Raw genomic sequence first — 20,245 nt, 5'->3', positions numbered from 1 at the left:
TCTAATCAATTTTAACCGTCTGATTGACGGAAATCAACCGTTAAGATTGAGTGTAAGACTTTTTATTTTTTATATAGATGTAAGTTGATGTCTAAAAAAAAATCGGAGCAAATCTATAATTTAGCTTGTACCATACTAATAAGTCAAGATAGGTTTGAAATATTTTGTATAAATCTACTCTATTTAGGCTAAAATCACGTCAAATCTATAATTTTGTTCGTATAAAGAACCGATTCAATCCAAAAGTTTAAGTTATTGGGTGAATGTCTCTTTAATAGTGTATATTATACTCTAACACGCCACTTATAAGAGAGCCCGTTGGATTTGAAAGGTAGATAATGCATCAGACTCAGCCTACGTATGCTAAGAAATTTCACAAAGAAAATGGGGGGCGACGAGAATCAAACCGATTCAACCCAAAACCTTAAGCTATTAGGTGAAGGCCTCTTTAATAGTATATATTATGGGTTCGCTTTTTTTACCGTCAATGTAGATAACTTATCTACATTAAACCTAAAACGACGTCGTTTTGAAGCAGAAATGAATGTATTTTTGTAATTATAATTTATTCCAGGGTTATAATAGTCTTTTTCATTATAATTTTTTAATTTTTCAACGCAAAACTACATCGTTTTGAGAACAAATATAAATAATTTAACTACATTCACTTTAGAAATATTAAAGTCATATATTATACTCTAACAACTTGCAAATAAGTCAAATCAATTTTAAAATATTTTATATAAATTTAATTTATTTGGGCTAAAGCCTCACTTGACTTACTTATTCATACCCCTAACATCAATAACAAAATAAAAGCTTGTTTAGTCCAGCACCACTTATTATACCAAAAAGAAAACTCATGGATTAAAATAGAAAGCAAGAATAGTCCATTTCAGTAATTTATTGCTAACACAAAGGCATTAAAAACACAAAAGAATAGAGCAAAATTAATTAATTAATTAATTTTTTGTGTTCTTAATCTTGGGTGACAATTCGACAAAAAATTATGTTGTATTTAATGCAATGCGGTCATGAATCATGATTTTAATTTTCATGCACTTTTATATATTTGATTTTTTTTTTTAATTTGAACACTATTTAATAATTATTTTTTAAATGAAATATGAGCCAAGTTAATTATATAAATAAATAAAATTTTCTTAGATTTTTCTTGAACCATTTTATTTTCTTTATGTTTTCCAAATCTTGCGTTGAATTAGAAGGAACAGGTCACCTCAAAGAGAAGAAGAAGAAGAAGAAGAAGAAGAAAACAAAGAAGTAGATTGAAGATTCCGATGAAGAGCAATACCAAATTTTCTCAACGTTTACATTGAATTCGAGAATTAAGAGAAGCAACGGAACTTTCCGAATCGAAGAGAGCAACGAGTGAGTGAGGTTTTTGCTTTCAGTGGATGTTGCGATTTCTTCTCTTCTCTCTGTATCGGAACAGTTGGAGTTCATGCTTGTTGGATGAATGTTCAAGTGTTGTTGCTTCATTTATTTCACACCGATTTGTACTTCATCTTTCAATTGTATGGGATTTGATTTCAACTGCATCAATGAAATGCTGGATCTATTAGATCTTCATCCACCTTTGCATTTTAGAATCTCATGTGTATTTGCACGGTTAGGTTATGTCTGTGTAATGTTTGTACTTTTAGGGTTTCCTTATGTACTCAACATGTACATGCTGTGTTGCTGATTTGTGTTTCCTGTGTTTGTACTTATGCTCTCTTTTTTATTTTCAAGGGTTTCTGTGATTTCTGGTTATATTTTATGTAATTTTAAACATTTATTATGAAGTTAGTGCTCAATAAATGTTTGATAGCTCAGCTTGGGTATTGTACCAAGTATGGTACTTTAACAATTCCCTTTTGAGTTATTTGCTTTGTGGAAATCCTGATCTCGTTATATTTCTTGTCTCTTTTGGACTTCATAGAAGACTCTTTGCTGTACTGTACAAAGAATATTGCGAAAATGGGACGTCTAAAGCTGCAAGGTGGTATCAATGCGATAGAGGAGGAGGAACCAGAGGAGTGTGATGCTACCTATCCTAACAAAACAACTTTAGCATGCATGATCAGTTCAGAAATTGGCGCTGTTTTGGCAGTCATGAGAAGAAATGTAAGATGGGGAGGTCGTTATATGTCAGGTGATGATCAGCTGGAACACTCTCTCATTCAGTCTTTCAAGGCATTAAGGAGACAAATATTTTCATGGCACCACCATCAGTGGCATGCTATCAACCCTGCCTTGTATTTACAGCCATTTTTAGATGTGATTCGATCTGATGAAACCGGTGCACCAATTACTGGTGTTGCTTTGTCATCTGTTCACAAGATCTTAACTCTTGATGTGATTGATCAAAATACTGTCAATGTTGAGGATGCCATGCACTTGGTGGTTGATGGTGTCACTAGCTGCAGATTTGAGGTCACTGATCCTTCTTCGGAAGAAGTTGTTTTAATGAAGATACTACAAGTTCTCCTAGCATGTATGAAAAGTAAAGCGTCTATAATGCTGAGTAACCAACATGTTTGCACCATAGTGAATACTTGTTTCCGTATAGTTCATCAAGCAGGAAACAAAGGTGAGTTATTGCAGCAGATAGCACGGTACACAATGCATGAACTTGTAAGGTGTATTTTCTCTCACCTTCAAGATGTTGACAACACAGACCATGCATTGGTTAATGGAAGCTCTAATTTGAATCAGGAGGTATGAAGTTCATGTTTCCTTTCTTTAAAGCCTACATTTTTTTCCATAATTATTGTTTTAGCTGCTAAAGAGAAATATAATAGAAAGGGGAATTGGAGAGAGAGAGAGAGAGAGAGGGCGATCTCTTTTATTAATTATTGTTCATATATGCAAGAATTAGTGGTATGCTATCAGTTACTTATCTCTGTTCGCAATTTGATGGAGTGAAAAAGTTTACTTGTCTATTCTCCGGTTAAAATATTGTCAACTCCCTATTTTAATTTTAATTTCCACCAGTTATTATTTTTAAAAAATGTAAAATGTATACCATGGGTTTTTGGGTGTCATATACCATTAATAGTGTTCGACCTGTGGACTATAACTGGATCTTAAGTATCTTTTACAGCCCAAGATGAACTTCACAGACCTCCCTTTTCCTCTGTCTCCCCATCCCCAGAAAAAAGAAAGTATCTTTATGGTCAGTTTGTGCGGTTGGGATGGGAAAAGAGCATGTCTTTGTGGATAGTTACTAATAATGACACTTAGATAGTCAAATTTTCAAACATTCAAAGAGAATCTGTTAATTGTTTTGCCTAGAATTAACAGTTTGGATTGTCAAGAACTTAATATTTATGACATCTCTATATGAGTATCTGTATTTGTTGATTATTTGTGCAGACTGGTGGCCTGAACAATGAGTATGCTTTTGGAAGTAGACAATTGGAGAATGGTGGCATGAGTTCTGAATATGATAATCAACCATTACCCACAAACTTTGCCCGCAATGCTGCAAATGTTATGACAGCAACTGTGATGGACGAAAACACAGCGATTGCTATTAGTGGCAAGGAGGGTGTACCATATGACATGCATCCCATGACTGAACCATATGGTGTTACCTGCATGGTGGAAATATTTCACTTTTTGTGTTCTCTCCTGAATGTTCTTGAGCATATGGAAATGGGTCCTAGATCAAACACTATAGCATTTGATGAAGATTTGTCTTTCTTTGCCTTAACTTTAATTAATTCTGCAATTGAACTTGGAGGGCCCTCTATTCACCGTCACCCTAGGTTGCTGAGCTTAATTCAGGATGAATTGTTTCATTATCTAATGCAATTTGGTTTGTCAATGAGTCCCCTTATACTTTCAATGGTGTGTAGTGTGGTTCTCAATCTGTATCATCATCTTCGTACAGAACTCAAATTACAGCTAGAAGCATTTTTTTCTTGTGTCATTTTGAGGCTTGCACAGAGCAGATATGGGGCTTCATACCAGCAACAAGAGGTAGCCATGGAGGCGCTTGTTGACTTCTGCAGGCAAAAGACATTCATGGTAGATATGTATGCTAACTTTGACTGTGACATAACTTGCAGCAATGTCTTTGAAGACCTTGCTAATTTGTTGTCCAAAAGTGCATTTCCTGTGAACTGCCCATTGTCTGCCATGCACATTCTTGCTTTGGATGGTCTTATTGCTGTTATACAGGGAATGGCCGAAAGGATTACCATTGGATCTTTAAGCTCAGAATATTCTCCAGTTAATCTTGGAGAGTATACTCGATTCTGGATGGTTAAATGTGAGAATTACAGTGATCCAAATCATTGGGTTCCTTTTGTCCGCCGTAGAAAGTACATAAAGAGAAGATTGATGATTGGAGCTGACCACTTTAATCGTGATCCTAAGAAAGGACTAGAGTTTCTCCAAGGAACACATCTTTTGCCTGACAAACTTGATCCCCAAAGTGTTGCTTGCTTTTTCAGATACACTGCTGGGTTGGATAAGAATCTTGTTGGTGATTTCCTAGGAAACCCTGATGAATTCTGTGTTCAGGTTCTTCATGAATTTGCTGGAACATTTGATTTCCAAGACATGAACTTAGACACTGCCCTGCGTCTATTTTTGGAGACTTTCAGACTGCCTGGAGAATCACAAAAGATACACAGGGTGCTTGAAGCTTTCTCTGAGAGATATTATGAACAGTCACCTCATATTCTGGCTAATAAGGATGCTGCTCTTGTGTTATCGTACTCAATGATAATGCTTAATACAGATCAGCACAATGTGCAGGTTAAAAAGAAGATGACAGAAGAAGATTTTATCCGGAATAATAGGCATATAAATGGTGGCAATGATCTGCCCCGAGAATTCCTGTCAGAGATTTACCATTCAATTTGTAAAAATGAAATCCGCACGACCTGTGAACAAGGTGCTGGATTTCCTGAAATGACACCATGTCGGTGGATTGATCTAATGCACAAGTCAAATAAAACTGCACCATTTATTGTATCTGATTCCAAGGCCTACCTTGATCATGATATGTTTGCCATAATGTCAGGCCCAACGATTGCTGCTATCTCTGTGGTATTTGATCATGCTGAACAGGAAGAGGTATACCAAACATGTATGGATGGATTCTTTGCTGTTGCTAAGATTTCAGCTTGCCATCATCTTGAAGATGTTCTGGATGATCTGGTAGTTTCTCTCTGTAAGTTCACTTCACTTTTAAACCCATCATCAGCGGAGGAACCAGTGCTTGCCTTTGGAGATGACATGAAAGCAAGAATGGCAACTGACACGGTATTTAATATTGCGAATAAGTACGGTGATTTCATACGTACAGGTTGGAGAAACATTCTTGATTGCATCTTAAGATTGCACAAGCTAGGTCTTCTTCCTGCCCGTGTTGCCAGTGATGCAGCTGATGAGTCAGAGCTTTCTGCTGAAACTGTGCATGGAAAGCCTATTATAAATTCTTTATCCTCGGCTCATATGCAATCTATTGGCACTCCTAGGAGGTCCTCAGGATTGATGGGTAGGTTTAGTCAACTCTTATCTCTTGAAACTGAGGAGCCAAGATCACAACCTACTGAACAACAACTTGCTGCTCATCAGCACACCCTAAAAACAATACAGAAGTGTCACATTGACAGCATATTCACCGAGAGTAAATTTCTGCAAGCTGAATCTCTATTACAGCTTGCAAGAGCACTCATTTGGGCTGCTGGGCGACCTCAAAAAGTGAACAGCACACCTGAGGATGAAGATACAGCAGTTTTTTGCCTGGAGTTGCTGATTGCAATCACTCTGAATAACAGGGACAGAATTGGGATTCTTTGGCAAGGTGTGTATGAGCACATATCCAATATTGTTCAGTCAACTGTAATGCCCTGTGCCCTGGTAGAGAAGGCTGTCTTTGGACTCCTGCGGATTTGCCAGCGTTTACTTCCCTACAAGGAGAACATTGCTGATGAACTTCTGAGGTCATTGCAACTTGTCTTGAAGCTTGATGCTCGGGTTGCTGATGCATACTGTGAGCAGATTACTCAGGAAGTCAGTCGCCTTGTGAAGGCAAATGCTTCTCATATAAGATCCCAATTAGGGTGGCGTACGATTACATCACTACTTTCCATCACAGCTAGACACACAGAAGCATCTGAGGCTGGATTTGATGCACTATTGTTTATAATGTCCGATGGTGCCCACTTGCTTCCTGCTAATTATCTTCTCTGTGTAGATACCGCAAGGCAGTTTGCAGAGTCACGTGTTGGACAAGCAGAGCGATCTGTACGTGCATTAGATCTCATGGCAGGGTCTGTCAATTGCTTGGCCCGGTGGACTACTGAGACTAAAGAAGCAATGGGGGATGAGCAAGTGTCTAAGTTGTCTCAGGATATCGGAGAGATGTGGTTGAGACTAGTGCAGGGTCTAAGGAAGGTGTGTTTAGACCAGAGAGAGGAGGTCAGAAATCATGCTTTATTGTCTTTGCAGCGGTGCTTGACGGGAGCTGATGGCATTTATCTCCCTCATGGTTTGTGGTTACAGTGTTTTGATCTTGTGATATTTACTGTGCTTGATGACTTGCTTGAGATTGCACAGGGACACTCTCAGAAGGACTACCGCAACATGGAAGGCACACTTATCTTTGCGATGAAGCTCTTGTCCAAAGTTTATCTTCAATTACTCCCAGATTTATCACAAGTGACAACCTTCTGCAAGCTATGGCTAGGTGTACTGAGCAGAATGGAAAAATATATGAAGGTGAAGGTTAGGGGAAAAAGAAGTGAGAAGCTTCAAGAGACTGTGCCTGAGCTGCTTAAAAATTCCTTGCTTGTTATGAAGATGAGGGGTATCCTGGTGCAGAGGAGTGCCTTGGGTGGTGATAGTCTATGGGAACTAACATGGCTACATGTGAATAACATTTCACCGTCATTGCAACTTGAGGTATTCCCCGAGCAAGATTCCGAGCATTTGCAGCACCGTCAGGGTGAATCAGTAGGAGGTTTGGTGCCCGATGAAATGCGTTCTGTTCCTTCTAGTGAGACAGCAAACTGTGAAGACGCTAGTATTGTTGGTTAATTATAGCTTCAATGTTATTGCCACCTGAATCGGTTTTTCTGTTCATAGTCATACACATGATCCCTGACCTGGAAATACTGATTGTGCAGAGTATTGTGGATCACATTCACATCTTAATTTTGTCTTTCCACTGATAGATGCAGAAGTATTACAGCAGGGGAAGTATATAATTCTCAGGCAAAGACGCAGCAATTTGATCTAATCAGATCACATTTTCACCTGTCAATTGGCATTTGCCCTTTCCCTTATCCCATAGAAAGCTTCTTGTTCATGTAGTTTATCTGAAAATATATTGTAGCTTGAGATGAATTATATCTTTTAACGAGGTGCTGTTGTTAGGCTTCCCTTTTTACCTATGGAGATGCGTCAGGGATAGTTAGCGTCAAATTTCCAAAATTAGTTTTTGTACAAAACCTCAATTCGCTCGCACTGCAGCATGCATAATGGGTATGAATGACGACAAGTAGTTCTCATTTTGTAGGCTTTCGTGTCTCTGCGAATGAGGTAAACCGTAACGCGTTGATGCAAGGCCTTTGAAATATTAAGGTTGTGTTTGTGCCTTTGTGATGTATTTAGTATTAGTATTTACATCTTCTTATGGACACATTTTGTGAGCCAAAAATTGGTCTTAGGCTTTACCCATGTTTGGATGCACAGAATGGCGTTCTCCTGAAAATTTTGGACTATCTGGCTTTTGAGTAACCTTGTTCTGAAGTTTGTCGCGAAATTGTTCTGAATAGTAACAATGCATACCCGCAAGTATTGATCATGGTTGCTGGCTGCTGCTTACGAATCCTACATCTAAAAATCAATTAACCACCCCTAGCATACACCGGAAAAACAGCCAAAAGGAGACCTTTCATATCCGATTTATAGTGTTTTGATCACATTATTACGAGCAATGCCAGAAATGAATATGCGTTCGACAGCTGGGCACAAAAATGCACAATAAAACAGGTATTTTTCTATAATAAGGTAATTCTTGAATACCACTTTTATTTTTTATTTTAAAATGTTCTTGAATACCCTGTGTATCAAGTTACACATTTCGACTGTCCAACTATTGAATGAAGAGAAAGAATACAGTTCTCAGCAAATAAAATTAAAAATGAAAAAAAAAAAAACCATTAAAATTGATTTACTGGTGAAAATTTTGGATAGTTTGCATGACACCATAGGTCTAAACTTCACACCATTGTATCAAAATAAATAAAAATACCACAAATCCCTTAGCCATAAATCCCTTAAAAAGGGGAGAGAGAGAACAAACAACCTGTTCAAAATTTTCTATATTTTTTAAACCAATTTTCTAACAAGCTTCAAGCTAACATCCATTGGTGCTTGTTTATCCTGAACACATCAGATAAAATTCTGTATGTAGTTGGAGAAAAATAGAGAAATGCAACTGAGAGGTATTCCACCATTAAACAATGTGAAGTTCATAATATAGCAAAAAACAAGATTAGTCTAGTTTTATGCGGTGATGGTCAGTTATCTCCAGGAGCCATACCCTGCCAACTCTGCCCATCAATATTCAGAGATGTACCAAGTATGCAATTCAGTTCTCAGCATTTGAACCTGCACATAAAGGCTCAACAAAGTAAAATGAAAATTTGAACATCAATATCTAAAAAGGAATGACCGTTGGCCATTGCAGGGAGAGGTGGCGCAATTTCTAGAGTGAAAGTTACATCAAATGAAGACATTTGTAATGAGGGGTAGAAGCAATGAGGGAAGGTCTTCCTGGAGTCAGAAAAAGCATATGCTTGAATTATTGAACAGGAAACCTTAATATGGAAAATGGAGAGAAAAAACAACACCTATCTCTATAATATATGATATTTGCGGCAATAAATACTGGTGGAAAAACTTCCTAGGACATTTATTTATTAAAAGTTGAGATTACATGAATATTTTGACAACTATGTATGTACATAGGTGGAAATGTTAGTGGTAGACCTACAATATTCACTTTATAGTAATCTACTAAATATGACGATCAACAAAAACAACTGATCCCTAAATAGTAACTGTTTCTTGAGGTCTGCACTTCCTAATCCTGATATGCATGCTGCCATTCTTTATGCTTCCACCATCCATAAGTTGGCAGCACTGCCTTCGTGGTACCTGGTTCAGTACAGCCAAATCAAATGATCAATTTAAAAGCAATATTTAAACTCCAAAGATACAGGCATTTCAATTATAGTCAGGAACATTAGCCTCAACTCTATAAAAGTATCATGACAAGAATGAAGCGACAAGGATTGAACTCTGGACCACTTGGTCACAGAGCTCTAATACCATGCCATGCAACCAACCCTTCCAAAAGCTTAAGCTCTTATGTGAAGACATATGAATGTTTTTATATTTTATATTATATTTCTCACAAGTTCTAAATCTAGTGTATAATTTTATTTTATTTTTGTGTGTGTAGGAGAAAAAGAGAGAGAGGGTGTGTACATTATTCCAATATTCTGGGTCCAGCTTCAAGGCAGAAACTCTAATTTTCTGCACTTTCACAGTATTAATATCTGCTCTCATGCACTTTTTGGCTTCCTTGGCTTCAAATCTCTTGTAGATAGTGATACTGCCACTTCTTCCTACCTTTGTAACCTGGTCCAGGAAAAATATAGCTGGCTGCTGGCACGGATCAGAGCTCATAGGTCGAGTATTAAATGTGAAGGGACCATCCCTCCAACTTCGCCAGGTCCGAAATGTCTGCAGTGGCATCTCCAAATCCACTGCTATCAACTTTGCTGTATAGATTTGTATTGTGTAACCCCATGAAATAGATATTGACCATCTACGCTTATGATCATAGCAAAAACTTTGCTGCACTATCCGGGCAGGGTCAAGGTGGTAAGCACTGATGAGATTTTTCATTGAATGTGTTTGCGTATTGTTGGGAAACAGTGGGTCCAATTGGTCAAGGTGATGGAGTGATACAAGTGGTGCCAAGGGGTGTGCTGCTAAAAGACCATATGGGTTCCCTCTTATGTCAAGCTGAAAGAAAAGGACAATAAAAAACAGAAAATTTCTTGAGCCCAAAGATTTGCAGCCAGGCTGAGTACACAAAAACTAAAACATGCAACGCGAGGGTTCATTAATTGTACAACAATGATCAAAAGATTTGCATCCAGGTTGATGATAATCAACTTGCAAACTTTGTAGTACTACTACACATGATATTATGCAGGAGGGGAGAGATCAAATTATGTGTATCAGTATATAGTATACCAACAAATACACAAAAATTAACAAGTGGAAACACATTATACCTGGTGGAATCCACCCTCTCTGGTAAGAGGCACCCCAATTTCATTCACACAGGCCCAGACCCTTTGATCAGAACCATAAAAATAGAAGTATCTTCGAAGACAACCATCCATTGTTTTGGCTAGTTGAGCTGCTAATGCATAACTGACTGCAAATCCACCACCACCAAAAGCCATGTCATAAGAATGCATCACATCCTGCTCCACACTCTCAGAATTCCCACCAATATAATACATTTGTTTGTGATCATATTTTCTCAACACGGTAACTAAGTTCTCGGTAAAAAACACTGTATCATCATCTCCCATTACAAACCACCTAACATTTGGCAAACCAAGTTTAAAGTTCTCATAAACTATCCGAGCTATTCGAACCGCAGATGCTGAGTGCAAGTACTTGAACTGAGTCCAGCCCTGTGAGATTTTATATGGCATTAACATGTCAGGGTGTGAAATCTCAGGTTTCTTGTCAAGCCAAACAAAACCTCGAGTGGTGTTCGGATTCCACCATAGCTTACTGTAGTTGCTACGGTCATGCCATGTGTTAGCAGAACCAGCAATGCCAAATAGAATATGTGAGATGTTTGTAGGTCCACTGTCAATCACTGAAGCATACTGGGAGGCATGTAAATGCTCAGGTAATGGGAACCACCGGTCTGGTTTAGAGAATGCTGAGTGGATAGCAAGTGAAATGGATGCAATAAGGCACACAAGTATGCCAATCCTTATTAAGATTACAACCATATCACCCAGTTTTTCTGGAACAAAAGGTAATCTGGATACTTTAAGTGGTTCATGACAAAGTTCCAAGCGAGCATGATTCATCTTCTTCTCCCTGTTACATTTGAAATAACTCATAAGCAAGAATTTGGACATATAACAAATCATAGAACTTTCAATTAATCAAAATGACCGTAAGAACCAATGTCATTACATTGCAGGCCAGAAAAATTGATAATGTAAATGTATGAATTTGTTGATTATGTGTAAAGCAATAGCCTGTCTTAACAGTTGCTCAACTAAATAGTGCATTAAAGTAAACATGCCCTTGTACGACAAAAGAATGATTATCAAAATACTTTGTTTTTGGAGTTCATTGCATATGGCAGGATTTTGATTTCTAATTATCACTACTCCCTTGAGAGTGTTTTTCCTCTTCAGTAGCTTAGTTCTAAAGAGAGAGACATTTTAACTATCAATGAATCTATCAGTGATATGAACCATAAGGAATAATCTTAATATTAATAATTAAGCTTTACATTTCTTCAATTTGATTCCTTTTATTTTTTTCATTCATAGTTCGTTTAAACAACATCTCCATATCATAATTTTCTTTTTTTACTCTGCTATTGATATAAATTCTTTTACATAAAAGAAGAAATAGCTTGAAAATTCACAATGTTTTTCCACGGCAATTTATACAAAACTCTAAAATGCAATATAATATTGGGGTTTGTATGTAAAAGATTAATTAATTAGGTTTTAATTTTACAGAAATTTAAGCAGTCTCTCCGAGCAAATACTGTAAGAAGTATTTTTATTAAAAGCACTTACACCCCTACAATTGAATAAAAATATAAATGTACCTTACTAACACACACACACACACACAAAAACTATTACACTAAATAAGAAACAAAATCACATAATCAAATTCCATAACTATAATCAACCCCTAAGATGTTGACTTCACTATTTCTAAAATGAACATTATTTTGGTTACATTTAAGTTCAAATTTCTTCGTTATCTTATTTCATTTCATATATTTTTCTCTAATGATTCTTGATTGTCTATAAGATAAATAATTTGAACCCTTTTCTACCATTCAAAAAAAATATTGAACTCTCAAAGAGGTAAGACAAGTACAAGTAATATGTGACCCTTTTCATCATCACAATTCACAACAGATACACTTCTTAAAATGGTTTCAGCTTAAATCAGTTCAACCATAGATTCCAGCCACAAGTCCAATTGTATTTGATGAAAGGCACAAAATCGATGAATTTAATTTTAACCAAAGATTTAGAATGAGAAAATCAAAACATATTCTTGGCTTGTTGGTCCAACGAGAAAATAAGAATGAGAAATTAAAACTAAAACGAAGGCAGGAAAAAAAGATGAAAATTCTGGAAATGGGAAACGAAATCAGAAATGAAGAAGCAGCACCGAAAGCAACATTTGATACACATAATAAAATAAAAACAATCCAAAAAAATTATTCACAGACAGAGCAAAATATGAGCTAATCAACAGAATCAAATGAAACGAGTTTCTTAAGCCAAAACTTGATCAAGCTTTTGTTACGTAGCCTCTTGGATGATCAAGTTAAAAAATCCATAAATTTGCTTCCAAAAAAAAAAATTAAAAAATTCTCAGTAAATTTAAAGTGAAAAAAAAAAATGTAAAAATAAATTCTTTGCATTAAATACAAAAATAGACATGGGCAAGAGAGAGTCAGAGAAATAAATTTCCAACAATTAAGGAAAACCAAATAAAAATAAAAAACATCGTTCAAACAATCAGAGTCTCACATCATACCTCGGTTTAACGATCAAATTCGTACTCTTATTTTCTTTTTTGGCTTTGTTCTATGATTCTCTACTCTTCTTTGCATACAAGTTATAATCTTTTTAATTGCCACCTGTTCTGCTTCTTATTCCTGGACAATTCCCTGCAATGAAAGACGAACAAAACTTCAAAAAAAAAAAAAAAAAAAAACCAACCAAAAACAAACATAAAGGTGAAAACTTTAACATAGAAGGATGAAGATGACGATGACCCAGATAAAAAATAATAAGAAGATGATGATGAAGATTAAGAAGAACAGAATAAAAAAAAAAAAAAAAAATTATGCAGAGAGGTTTTCAGCGTACTCCATCAGCAGAAAAATCTCCTCTTCCTTCTTCTTTTTTTCCTTTTTCTTTTATATTTGTTGTTGATTTTGTTCTGTTGCAGAATCCTCACACTGGTCCTGAGGTGATAATCATTCGCTGTTTAAATTGCACATGTATTTACATACACACAGAGGAGGGTGAGGTCCCTGGTGACAACAGAAGAATGGCACAATTTTTGTTGGGGCCAAAAGGGTTCAATTTATGTAAACATCATATATGGTCATGTGCAATGCTTGCATGCATAATGCATAATGCATCGGATCCGGGGTAAGAATTTCAAAGAATTTTTTTTTGGAAAATATATTGTTGCTCTTCAATTTTATCTTTTTTATGTTGCTTTATTTGTTAAAAATAAATATTTATCCAAAAAGTTAGTAATTCAGTTTACACCACTAATAATAGGTGGTACATATTCTAGCATATGAAATTGTTTTCTGGAGTTTTAAAAAAATAAAAAATAAAAATGCCTTCTGGTATCAGTGGTCATAATCATGTCCATATGTCTAACCTGCCTTTACCCAACATCTATCCATGGTGTCATATAATCCATCTAAATCAAAAACAAATATACCTTAATTATAAAATGATTTTTTATTCTGGAGAGTTGTTAATGTTAGTGAAAAGCCAACTAGGTCCTAAAATTTGATACTCTAAAAGGGTAATGGGTTCAAATTCGAAGTGTCAAAAGGTGAAAAGGCATCAATCCATTGCCAAATTATTCGGTTCAATAGAATTTTAGACATTAGTTAATATTTATAGAAAAAATATGTGTCATATTTGCCAAATTATTCGGTTCAATAGAATTTTAGACATTAGTTAATATTTATAGAAAAAATATGTGTCATATTAATTTATGTAAAATTATATCATTTTAAGTGAGAGAAAGAGATAGATAAAGGAGGAGAGAATGGATCAAAAAATAAATATGTGGGCCCCATTTGTGAGAGTGAGATGACATAAATTATGTCATTTAAAAGGACAAACATATTTCTCAATATTTATAAAAAAAATATTCAAAAAAATAAAGAACTTTTTTTGAAGTGAATGATTTATCACGTGGCTTCCACCCCATTCCGCTTGAATTAATTAGTCAGCATAACGATTTAAATTCATGCTTTAACTTTGCTTTTTCAAAAGTTTTAACCATAGAAGATAAATCGGCTAAGAGCTTTCAACAATAATATGAATATGCAAACAACTTCAATTGGCGTTAGAATTTTGAAACATGACAAATGGCTTGCATTAAATAGCTTAAATTTGATGCACCGAGGAAGCATATTTTGCGTGCCACAGTTAAAAAATTATAGTGATAAAGACTTTTATAATTTTGAAATAAATTATAATTATAAAAAGAGAAAAATTATACTTACAACTTTTTGTTTTTACAACCTCTTACAACTATATCTTAACACCGTTGATTTCCGTCAATCAACGGTTATCATTTATTGTGAATTAATAATTAACTAATAAGTTTAATTTGTGAAAATCATAACCGATGATTAACAAAAATCAATGGTGTTAAGATATGGTTGTAAGAGGTTGTAAAAAAAAAGTTATAAGTATAACCTACCTCTTATAAAAATACCTTAATTTTCATCTTAAAATAATATTATTTTCGATTTAATATAAATAATTTATTTACATTAGAACAAATAAAATCATATATATATATATAAGAATAGAATAAGTGTGCTATTTTTTTTTATATTTAGTAAAAAATATAACGAATTATCTGTTGATCCACAATACCAAAATATTTTCGCACTGAAGCTGGATTTTCATCTTAATTTAACGTCAACGGTTGAGAGCCCAAAAAGTTAGGTGCGAGATCCAATAAAAGGTAGAATGAGTGGGACCCAAGGCTCTTTGTTGTGGTGAGACTCGGCGAAAATCCATTGGCTACTCCCACCTAAAAATTCTTGGTGAAAATCCACCCTAACGCGACTTAGAAGTCACAAGTCTTTCCAACGATCACCATTTAATAACCTAAACTTAAAAAATATAGGGTAAAATTCCGGTAATAGATTCTAGGAATGTGCTAATTAATATGATCATAATATGTGGGCAGTGGCAGAGTCGGGCTTCAATTGGAGCTCGGGCTAAAAAATTATATATGATTTTTTTTTTTTAATTTTAGTTAGTTCATATCATAATATATTTAAATTATATTAAATACAAAATATCTGAGCAGACAACATTAAAAAGAGTTATAATTTTATTAAATATATTTTAATTTTTTTATATAAGTGGAAATGAAACACATAATTTAATAAAACTTATCCAAATCTCTCACCAAATATGTTTTAATTTTTTTATAGGGCTAAATTTCAAATTATAGTTGGGGCCAAATTACAATTTTAGACTAGGTCAAATTATAATTAATTATATAATTATACATGATAAGTACAATTTGTTAAAATTTAGTCCGGATCGATGCCACCCCGAGGTAGCATGTGGCTTCGCCACTACATGTGGGACAATCATAACCATACATGGGTGAGTTAATGGTAATAAGGGAAAAGAGAAAAAAATATAAGGATATGAAGTTACACAATCATCACCGTTGATTTAATTATTAATGGTTAAGATCCTCCCACATGAGATGATCATGTTAAATTACACATGAGAGAATCCATTTTCTAAAATTCCTTTCATTCCCATTTTAGTTCTTTATAAAAAAAATTAATCCGGAAGTTCCTAAAAAATATAAAGGGGACCCATTTAATTAAAATTGTGGTCCCTCGTAAATTCAAAAAAGATCCACATTAGTCCCTCAAAAATAGGAGTGTAAATAGGCTAGGCTATGCTTTGACTTAAATAGGCTAGGTCTGCGTGAAAAATATTTGATCTGGTCTGGCCTATTAGTCTGTGTAGGCCTCGAATTACAAGTCTGGCTTGACCTATATTTAAAAAATAAAAGCTTTGGCCTAGGCCTGTTAGCCTGTTTAAGCCTAATAAATATTCAATAATTAAAAAAATAACTAAAATAATATTACTTTATTATTTAAAATTATTAAAATAATAATTTTATTTATTTTATTTAAAATAAATAATATGATATAGGCCGACCTGTAGGCTTATAGGCCCGACACTACAAAAAAAAAAAAAAAAAACATATGGCCTGTTTTTCAAATAGATTTTTTAAAAATCTAAGCTTATTCTATTTTACTATTTGTAATATGTCAAGTATGACCTAATATAGACTAGGCCGATCTAGCCCATTTATACCCCTACTCAAAATAAATAAAATGGGTCTAATTTAAATTTTACTGGGACTAATTTATTTTAATAAGAGACTAAAGTGACGGCCGTATTTTTTATTAAGAACTCAAAAGGGCTTTACTAAAAATATACATATATAATTATCATAAGGATTTAAATTTTCTATCTAATAATCTAATATAATTATATCTTGTTATTCAATAAACAAGATTATATGTTGTTATATCTTCATGTATGTATGTTGTTATTACAAGTTTAGAATAGAAAAATCATCCCTTAATCGTTGGGGTTAGCTCAACTGACAATATAAATCTCACGAACAGATGGATTGTCAAAAAAGTAGCTATTTAAATTTTGGATAATTCGATTGTTATGTCACAGTAAAATAAAACTAATTTCATGCAGAGACTCCATGAAAAAGTTTTCTCTCACCTGAATTTTTCTTTCTCTCCTTAACTTTTGTTTCTACAGGAAAGTAGTTGTGTTTGCTTTAACAGTGCAATCATATTACCCTTAGGGCGTTTGGTACAAAGAAATATTTATTTGTCCGGGAATCTCGATTTTCAAAAATATGATTTTTGCATTCAGTTTATGATAATATTTGAAAATTTAAAATTTAGAAAAATTCAGTTTCCCGAGAATCTCTCAAAATCCCGCGTACCAAACGCCCCTTAAATTTTTTATACCTACACAAACCCCTTTCCCAACCTAAATTATGGAATATCAGAAAATCTGAGATAATTAAAGTCATAAAATAAAATAAAAATTCCTTAAAGTCATACCATAAATTTTTATTGTTAAAAAAAAAAAAGATAGCACTTGTGTCGCCATTAAGAAGAAAGTTATAAAAGCGAAGTGATCGAACCAATCAGAATGTGCCAAGAAGCACACACACCCCAACCTCCCCAACCTTTTTTATGGTATCGTAAACCACGGAACTAAAGCCGAGGAACACAACGTACACCTGGGCCCACTTGCTTTTACTATGAAGGTTCTTGCTATGCCACATGGCATCATAACCACGTTACGTACACCTGACTTGCAGCATCTTATTACTTTAAGAAAATATATTTTCGAGAAAAATTATATTTATAAATTTTTCTATTTATAAATTATATACTATATATTAGATATAATATATTCTAACATATAATATACTATTTATAATACATAGTATAGTTTATAAAAATTTGTAAAAAAAAAAATTAAATATAATTCTACCCTATGTTTTAAAGATTTAAGGTGAAAAAAAAAATTCTGAGCCGGAAGAAACATATTACCCATATTTTATTTCACATCAATGTTATTTATTATATTCCTTTAAGCTTAAGACCCAATTTTTTTAAAGAAATATTATAACTAAGTCGTAACCTATAAAATCAGGCACAATTTAAATAAATATTGATTGAAAATAGTTTATTTTCCTCTGTCTAATTAATTTGAACTTGGAAATATCACTACAAGTATAATCTCTCTCTCTTTAAAAAAAAAAATGTTCTGTAAATGGTAATTAATTCTAACGCCACCAGTGAAACGTGACTCAATAAACTACTGAAACGAATTAAGAAAACGTTCAAGCGTTATTAGAATTCCAGCTCAAAACAGTTTTATTTTTAAAAAAATTATTAAATCGTTAAATATTGTAGAGTGAGTAATATATTTTTCCCATATATACGGATATACTGAATTTTTTATATATTTTTCACTCATAATATAATATATATCTTTTTTTTTAATTATTCTCTCACTTAATTTTAAAATAAACTATGTATTAATAATTTAATAAAAATAAAACAAATGTCACATTATTAATAAAAAAAATACAATTCAGTGCGTGCGTCCGTGATACGGAAGAAACTTTCATATAAATGCGTTGTACGTGCAGTTAACGTTCGGCTATCAAGAAAATGGAGAGGAGAAAAAAAAATTTGTCGGAAAATTTTAATTTTTTAAAAATATAATTTTTACATGCAGCTTATCATAATATCTAAAAATTTAAAATTTAAAAAAAATTAGTTTCCTGAAAATCCTAACAAAAGCCACATAACAACAAACATAATATGGATGTGAAATATTCATGCCATACATGCATTACCATTTACCAAGGCATGTCCATTCATCGTATTAATAAAATAAACAGTAAATTTATTTTTGGTCCTTAGTAACGGAATCTTCTTTAAATTTTAAAGAGTGATCGTAATTTTGAATAACTGACTCTATTTTAAATTTTAGAGTAATTAAGTGTTATTTTTTTTAAGAGATTAAAATAGATCCTGTGATATTTGTTGAGAATTCAAAATATATTTTCTAAAACAGTGTTTTAAAATCGAATCGAACTGGTCGGGTTGACCCGGGTCTCGATAACCCGATGAGTTCCCCGGTCCGAGCGATCATGTGAACCGGTTCTACAATCAACTCAATTTGAACCGATTGACCTGACAGAGACTTGGCGACTCAGTGACCTGGTTGACCCGGATTAGACCGGTTGACCCTCTTCTTCTCTTCTTTTTTGGTAAAAATATTTATTTTTTTTGTAAATCTTTTTTTTTTTGTTAAAAACTCTTGAATTAAATTATGCTCATATTTTTTGTTAAATAAGATTAAAAAATAAAGTAAAAATAAGAAGGTATTTTGGATTAGCGCAGTTCATTTATACAATTTAGTTGCATCTTATAATGATCTCAATAAATTAATGCGGATAAACATTGATGGTCTTATCTCAACAGTGGACACTTTATCTTTAGTGTATATTTCATGCATACCATTTGTTATCATGATTTAGTTTATCTGTATTATGCCAAGGCACAAAAGGTGCATTTTAGCTTACGTTGCAATTTTAATCCAATGTTAGGATATGGTCTAGAGCTAGAAGACTAGAAGTATATAATATTTTCTATCATTATGAACCAATTTATTTTTTGAAGCTCATCTATAGTTTTCTTATGTGAATTTTTAATATAAATAATATGTTTATATTTTTTTAATATGCGAACAGTAAATTCGGTTGAACCAATAAACCAGTGACCCAATAAAATTATATATATATATATCTATATATATATATATCTCAAAAAATATTTATCATTTTAAAGAATATAATTTTATGTCGTTTCAAATAAAATTATAATATTTTGTTGCATATTTATTAGATTTTTACATTTTTTTTCTTCATAATATTATATCTTGTATGAGAATATAAAATACCAACAAAAATATATATATATATATATATATATATATATAAACAATTATTTTATTTAAAATGATACAGAATTATGTATTTTAAATATTTTGCCATATGTATATAAGTTTAATATTTTTTATGTAAATATTAGCTAGATTTATTTCCCGCACATAAAAGGTTTGGCTTCATTCCGAATTAGTCTTAAAGGATGAACCGATTAGTAGAAATACTAAAAAAAAAGTTATCTTATATATATATATATATATATATATATATATATATATATGGGGCAAGATATTCTTATACCGGTGTAAGAGTTAAAAGTCTTACACTCAATCTTGACCATTGATCCACTTATATCCAATTGCTCTCATTACTAAAAAAAATTAGAGCCCTTAAATATATATGAGATCAACGGACAAGATTGAGAGTGTAACTTACGCTGATATAAAATGATCTTGATATATATATATATATATATATATATATATATATATATATATATATATATATATATATATATATATATATATATATATATATATAGAAGAGTTTTTTGATTCCGATATAAAAATAAAAAGTCTTACTTTGTATCTCAGTTACTGATCTT

The 20,245-nt window shown here is 33.2% G+C and overlaps 2 protein-coding genes across 3 annotated transcripts; one reads left to right on the top strand and one right to left on the bottom strand.

The window, feature by feature from the left end:
* Nucleotides 1-1,229: 1,229 nt before the first annotated feature.
* Nucleotides 1,230-7,612, top strand: LOC133311838 (ARF guanine-nucleotide exchange factor GNOM-like). 2 transcript variants are annotated; one of them, XM_061512948.1, is made up of 3 exons: nt 1,230-1,389; nt 1,946-2,721; nt 3,379-7,612. In XM_061512948.1, the coding sequence occupies exons 2-3, from the start codon at nt 1,981-1,983 to the stop codon at nt 7,057-7,059; spliced, it is 4,422 nt and encodes a 1,473-aa protein (XP_061368932.1). In that variant the 5' UTR covers nt 1,230-1,389; nt 1,946-1,980; the 3' UTR covers nt 7,060-7,612. The 2 variants fall into 2 exon arrangements, with proteins under 2 accessions (XP_061368932.1, XP_061368931.1); XM_061512947.1 differs by having other exon boundaries at nt 1,943-2,721.
* An 827-nt stretch (nt 7,613-8,439) lies between these two features.
* LOC133311853 (uncharacterized) lies at nt 8,440-13,399 on the bottom strand. The gene is made up of 5 exons (XM_061512975.1): nt 13,209-13,399; nt 12,874-13,006; nt 10,338-11,169; nt 9,520-10,062; nt 8,440-9,186 (listed from the first exon to the last, which is right to left on the bottom strand). Exons 3-5 carry the CDS (start codon nt 11,157-11,159, stop codon nt 9,079-9,081), a joined length of 1,473 nt encoding a protein of 490 aa, XP_061368959.1. The 5' UTR covers nt 11,160-11,169; nt 12,874-13,006; nt 13,209-13,399; the 3' UTR covers nt 8,440-9,078.
* Between the last annotated feature and the right edge of the window lie 6,846 nt (nt 13,400-20,245).

Source organism: Gastrolobium bilobum, unplaced genomic scaffold (genome assembly GCF_033153095.1).
Source record: "Gastrolobium bilobum isolate Gb01-03AN ecotype WA unplaced genomic scaffold, APGP_CSIRO_Gbil_v1 utg739, whole genome shotgun sequence".
Classification (NCBI taxonomy): domain Eukaryota; kingdom Viridiplantae; phylum Streptophyta; class Magnoliopsida; order Fabales; family Fabaceae; genus Gastrolobium; species Gastrolobium bilobum.
This window is presented reverse-complemented; position numbering and strand designations above follow the sequence as displayed.